Here is a 6,897-nt window from a genome sequence, read left to right as displayed (position 1 = left end):
TGCATCCAAAGCAGCGTGGCCAGCAGGTCAAAGGAGGTGATTCTGCCCCTTTACTCCGCTCTGGGGAGACCCCACCTGCAGCCCTGTGTCCAGCTCTGGAGCCCTCAGCACAGGAACGACATGGAGCTGTTGGAGTGGGTCCAGAGGAGACCACAAAAATGCTCAGAGGGATGGAACACCTGTCCTCTAAGGACAGGCTGAGAGAGTTGGGAGAGTTGGGGTTGTTCAGCCTGGAGAAGAGAAGGCTCCAGGGAGACCTTATTGCAGCCTTCCAGTACTTAAAGGGGGTTTACAAGAAAGATGGGGACAGACTTTTTTGCAGGGCCTGTAGCGACAGGACAAGGGGTAACGGTTTTGAAACGGTGGTGAAACCCTGGCACAGGTTGCTCAGAGAGGTGGTAGATGCCCCATCCCTAGAAACATTCCAGGTCAGGTTGGATGGGGCTCTGAGCAATGAGCTCTAGTTGAAGATGTCCCTGCTCACTGCAGGGGGGGTGGACTAGATGACCTTAAAAGGTCCCTTCCAACCCAAAGATTCTATGATTCTATGTCCTATACCTCATTTGATCACTTGTAATCCAACATTAATTTTTTATGAGATTGATGTTATAATTAGCCAGTCCCAAAATAAAAGCAATTCTAGCTGTTTAAATCCCTTAAAGTTCAGCAGCTTGTTTGGTTTTGGTTTTCTTTGGATGGTTGGGGTTTTTTCTATCATAATTTTCAAGGTTTAACTGATATCTAAAGCAGAGAAGAGTTGGGTATTTGACATTTCCGTTTGTCCCTGACTTTTATTTCATGGACATCTTGCTTCTAAAATGCAAATAAATCTGGCTGTGAAGAAATACCTCTCAGAGAAGTACGTATCTGTTAGTTCGATCTGCAACTGGCGCAGGGGTTTGCAGAAAAAGGAATGGAATCTGCAGTGTTTCTTAATGAGGGTGTTAAAGTCTGTAGGTCTCTTATGTTGCCCCTTGATAATTAACCCCGTATTATTGGAAACTGTTAATTATTTTTGTTGTATTGGATTTCAAGTTGTTTTTAAACAAAATCTGATCAGCAGTAATTTCACTTTTTGGTTTTCACCTGGTCCTCACTGTCTTATGACCTTCAAGGGTGAAAAATGGAATATTTGGCCAAAATCTTATTGACTATTCCTGTGCTGTTAGGGACCTGGCCTTCCTTTTTTCCCTACTAGTGTGTAAAAGTTTAATCCTTTCTTTGCTATGGCAGGATAACATAACCAGGACGATGAAGGTTTTCTGAAAACAGTATAGCTGCTGCTAATGGAAGCTGTCCTGAAATGTTAGGAAAGGAGAGTAGCAAAGTAGGTAGAGCCCACCTTGTTTCCCTGATTCAGATAGACTGAAGAAAGGCTGGGAAGAACTGTACGCCCAAAAAAAAGCAGGTAGGACAATATGTAACGTTTTTGCCAGAATTGGAGCTAGAAAACAGTGAAATAAAGAAGTCTAAATTCCTACAGGAACAACACAGCAAAGAATGAGCATTTGTGATTGATTCTGTCCTCCACTGTAGCACCTGGGGGTCATAGAATTTGGCATGCAGTCGTGGAATAAAAAGCAGTAACAGCAGATGGATCACCTTGGCGATGTAGTAGTTACCTTGTCCTTGCTTGCAGTGATAGCCTCATGGAGCAAGAATAAAATGTTCTCTGTCTGCCGATCCAGCAGATGCTCAAGGGTGTCCTCCATTTCATTAGGCCTAGGAATGCTTTTTTTTTTTTTCCTCCACATCCGTAAATTACTTATTCTCTCTGAAAGTTTTCATGAAACTGTGACTTTTGGTTTTTAATGAGTTATGCAAACACTAGTAGATAGAGCTGTGGTAAACATTTTATGAAATAAGCATGATCTAAAGCTGCTGAAAATCTGCTGGGGCTGAAAGCATGGGCTGGAGGTAGGGTCAGGGGGAAGAGAGGCTTGCGTGGTGCACGCTCGGCAAGGCTGCAGTGCGAGCTCAGCGTAATGCTGCTGGGCAGTGCGCTGGTACGGCGGTGCTGCCTTGGCCGAGGAGCACCGCACATGGGGGTGAAGGTGGGCAGTGTAAGGAGTAAGGGGTCACCGGCCCTCAGCCTGCACCCCCACGGAATGCGGCGGCTGCTCATACCCAGGAACTGTAAACATTGTGACATTATTTGCTGAGCGGGGATCCTGTGTAATTCATGTCTAAAACACACTATTTGAAGAAATGCTGAAATGTTATGCCTAAACATTTCTCTGTTGGGAGTCAATTCCTACTTTTTCTCATTGGGATGTGGTCTAATTTCCCCTAAGTAGTTTGTAAATCCATTAAATACCTTCCCCTCTTTGCTATGTGACTACACCAGAATACCTACCTTATAATGGAGGATAAAGGCATGCTTGCTCTAGCGTAATGGAAGATAATGCTTCTCGGGGAGTTTGTTTCATTACACAATCAGTTAAGATACTTGTAGCGTGATAATCTTAAATTTCAGCTGTATAGTACACTGCTCTGCTAAGTGAAACTGCCATAGGGCGGATTTTGAGAAGTTAGTCTTTTATACTAAAACTTTTTTATTTAACACCTTCCCTGTTAGTACACATTTCAGTTCAGTGAGAGTTTAACCACCTGAATGCTGTAACTTTTGCCTACAGCTCCAGAGTAGATAGGTGGCAACCAGCCACAAAGCAGCAACACCACAAGTACAGGGAGCAAAATACATTACAGACAAGATTGTCAACCGTAGCTCCTAATGGAATAGCTGGGTGATAATTAGCATATAGGTTAACAAGTAGCTCCAGCTCACCTCTGTGCTGAAGTCTAGCTGTGGGGAGGAGGGTCTCGAAACTGCCCTGGCAGAAAATACATTGTGTATCAAAGCTGAAGTCCCCCACTGCAGCTGCTGAGGTTCTGAAAAGTATTTTTCATTGCAGTCCTTTCCCGTTATTTCGGGAAAATAAGGCTTATAGCGTATCTATCAATATTGATTTCGTAACAGCTTGAATGTAATGAGAAAGAATTACCATTTAGCTACTGCCATTAAAGTTTCAGTAGCAGTAAGTCATGTACTGATTTATTTCACATGAAATCAAAACATTTCAAGGCCATTTATGTTCTTAGACCGCACTAGATGGATGCAAGCATACCAACTTTGAAAGCATGGTTAGGAACACACTGTATAAAGTGCAGATTCCTGTTTGAACAACCTTGAATCCTTTTCCAAGGCAAGATAGCGTGGTTAGAAATATGTAAATTGATTGCTTAAGCATTACTTAAGTAAATGTCTTGCTATTTAAGAATGTTGCATTAAGGATAAAGGAAATAAAATTTGTCAAATCAGCTCTCGACTAAGTTATGGGAAAGGTAGAGATCTGGCCTGAGATAATCTAGTAATCAGTAAAGAAATTTGCTTAAGATCAGCATCAGCCCCAATTCTGCCTGATTAACTTGTGGAGGGAAGTTACTTGTTTTCTATGGGCAAAATTGAGTGAGAGATATGTAAGAAAGGACATTATAATCCTTATCTGCTTCATCTATGAACTGGATGACTTTGTTCTGGCACAGGCCTAACTAGTACAAAGCTCCTGTTACACTGCCATGGGACAGGCTGTTTGTGGCAGGGTACGTTGTGTGCATTAATCTCCCAGTGTACCTGGGTCTTACCTATGGCTAAGACAGAAGTAGTTAAAAAAACATCTGTTATCTTAAGATAAAGTTCAATGTGCAAGGGAGCTAGCTGAAAGTCCCCTGCATCACTGCAGCTCTGTGATAACCATTTTAAACTCATCTCCTGACTTCATACAAGTTTAGGGAAAATAGCATATTACTACAATTGAATTGTTGTTTCAGAGAGATTAGTTCATTACACAGTTGAGACTCAATTTCACTGAGCAATAGCAGAAACTGAAACAGAAGCAGAACAGTTTTAGAAGTTTATTGTAAAGACCTTTACAATCTCCACACAGAGATAAAGATATAAAATGATGTTGTTTGGAATAATTAAGGCTGGTCGGTGGTCATCTGAATTTCACTGTTCAATGGAACTCAAGCAAGAGCAACTGATTTCTGACTGTACATATTTTTATTTGTGTTCCATCATTACAGTGAGATCACAATTATTTCAGAGACTCAATGCCTGCTTATTATAAAATAAAGGACATTTATTTACATGATGAAAGAAAAATTTCGGCATTCTACTGGAATGGATGACCGATACAGCAACAAGTTTAGTCCACGTATTTCCCAAGAATGTCACCATCTCTAAACAAGTAGTAGTCCTGCAAAGAAAAGAAACATTAGCACACATCACATCAGTTGTTTTTCCAGCTGTTTTGCAAATGCTGTCTTGCTCTGAAGTCAGGGCTACCACAGTCATGAAGTACAAAATCAAAAGTAAGACAAGCAAGACTAGCTCTACATGTTGACTTCTTGAAAATATTTTTTGGTTCATAAGATACTCTTTGGGAAAGCTAACAAGTTACTATTTTTAGTAGCAGGAAGTGCAAGAACTGTCACAAGACAATTTTGCAAGCTTTCCCTGTCAAAAGCAAGGTTATTGGCAGTAATTTCAAAGCCTTTTTAGGGCTCCCTCTACTATATGCTTGGCATATGGAGCCACTTTGTCCACCTAGCAAAGGTCAGGCCAGAGGTCTCCTTGGTTATTTCCTTTTAAGCAGGGGTGGAAGCAGCAGGTACACTACAGGTACCAGAAGCTGGCTGGATTCAGCTGCTCCCATTTGAATACCAACAACTGCAGTTCTTGAATGCTGCTAACACTATGAAATAACTACAGTATTTATCACTGGCAGTACAACATTTTGGGAACCAGCTTAATTTGCATTCACAAAGTTGGGAAACCTACCTTATCTTCTAGTACAATCTTAGTACCACCATATTCTGGTAGCAACACCTTTTCACCAACTTTTACACTCACTGGCTGAATCTCACCATTCTGAAAGAAAAAGGAAATCGTTAGTCTTCCACAATATAGACAGATGCAATAGAAATCCTCCAAACTGCAATGATCCATCCACATATAAAATGTTGAGGAAATCACAACAACTCCGTATTTTCATTGTACGGTGAAACTAGAATATACAGATTTACTAGCAAGAAAAGCACACCAGTCAATTCTCAAGCATTGGAGTCCTGCAATATTTAGGCAGTAGAACTGCAGTGATTTTCTGAATATAATTAATTTTCATTTAGTTTTGAGTGTAAATATAACTGTGAGGTCTTTGCTTGACATACTGAATAGGACTTCACTTACAGAAAAAACACCCAAGAAACCTGAGAAATTAAGTGACAGACCATTAAACACCCTTCTGAAATGAAGGGAGAACGTCCATTTCCATATTCTATAGCCAAGGCTGACTTCTCCAAGCGCCAGCTGAAAGTACCTTCCCATCTTCATTACTTTGATCAGCTTGTCACTGGTGCTGGCAAATCAGTTGTTTAGAAATACCTGATAAAGCTGAATTACATTTTTGTATAAAAAATAAAATATTAGCATATTAGTCAAATACTGGTGCTATTTCACAATACAAAGCTTTAAAAATCAGATGCTGACACAAAACAGCATGATATGCATGGAGGGACTCATGGTAAAGAAAAAGTCTGAGTCAACATGCCCAAGTTGATATTTAACCTGTTTTCCACTATTGCTACTAATCAAACACTACTTTGGTGGGGGAAAAACCCTCCTGACGCTGAAGCCCATAGCCGCTGTCATTTTTGTGAAGACTGGCTTTTTTTATGATCCCAGATGTGTATTCAACATGCAAAATTAACAAAAAATTATTTAACACTTATTTATTTTGATTCCTGATTTTCTTTTGTCCAGTAAGCCTAAGCCTTATGGACAATGATATTTTGCACAGCACAAGACAGTGAATGCCACACTCTGGGATTCTACCCTGCTCACAAGTCACAGAAATTCAGGCATGTAATAATTTTAACAACAGCACTGCTAGTCCTTCAAGGTTTTGGCTGAGAAGTGATGCAACAAGATATCCCCCAAAACACTGTTTATATATTTAAAACAAAAAAAAAAAAGGAAAAAATCCCCAACCACAAAACCCCACACCACTACTGTTTAAAGCTGCTTATAAATATCAATAAATACTACTAACTTTTAAGAGGCAAGTATTTTCCATTTCACAAATGACAAAGGAAATGCTGGAATTTAAGGTCAGAGCCAGTCAGGAGAACTTGAGATTTCCACCTCCTCCTTGAATCAGTACCTCCAACTTCACTCATCGCCTTTGACCATTTTTGTGAGCCATCACTGAGTTTACACTGCAACCATCCCTTTCTTATAATAATATTTCAGCTGCCACGACACCATTACTAATGCTACCCAAATGTAATGCTTCAGGAGACTTACCTTTCCTCTGGCTCCTGATCCAACTGCTACTACTGTTGCTTGCAGCACTTTCCCTTGAGCTTTTTCTGGAATCATGATGCCTCCTTTGGTTACTGTCTCAGCCGCACATCGTTCAACCAGAACACGATCAAAGAGGGGAAGAAATTTCCTAAATGCTTTTCCTGCCTGTGGAAGTAATTATACATTGTAACAAGAGGAACATTACAACGAAATTAAAACAAACACCAAGTGATTTCTTTTTTGAGAGAAATTAATAGTTTAAGAAAACTGCTGAGCATTTATTTTTAATAGTAGCAAACATATGCCACGTTTGATTGCATCAGAAATTGGTACAGACACAGGCAGATGCTGGGCAATCCTGAGAGTTCAGCCACAGGAAGAGGTACTCCATGTGGCGGAATAAACCAGCAGCAGATGGAGCAGCTGCCACCTCTCTGGCGGAAAAGCTGCACAGGCTTTTAACCCCAAACCGTTAGTTATTATAATTTGGTGAGCATAATTATTGATTATCCATGACACATTAATTCAGT

General features: G+C 40.4%; 1 protein-coding gene across 1 annotated transcript; it reads right to left on the bottom strand.

Annotated features, from left to right (window-relative positions):
- Positions 1 to 3,902: 3,902 nt before the first annotated feature.
- HSPE1 (heat shock 10kDa protein 1) lies at positions 3,903 to 6,532 on the bottom strand (the record flags this gene model as incomplete). The annotated part of the gene is made up of 3 exons (XM_010285723.1): positions 3,903 to 4,259; positions 4,844 to 4,933; positions 6,368 to 6,532. Coding segments are annotated over 3 exons (306 nt in total), but the record flags the coding sequence as incomplete, so codon positions are not given.
- Between the last annotated feature and the right edge of the window lie 365 nt (positions 6,533 to 6,897).

This window comes from Phaethon lepturus, unplaced genomic scaffold (assembly GCF_000687285.1).
Source record: "Phaethon lepturus isolate BGI_N335 unplaced genomic scaffold, ASM68728v1 scaffold144, whole genome shotgun sequence".
Taxonomy (NCBI): domain Eukaryota; kingdom Metazoa; phylum Chordata; class Aves; order Phaethontiformes; family Phaethontidae; genus Phaethon; species Phaethon lepturus.
The sequence above is the reverse complement of the archived record's forward strand: the minus strand, read 5'-3'. Positions and strand labels throughout refer to the sequence as shown.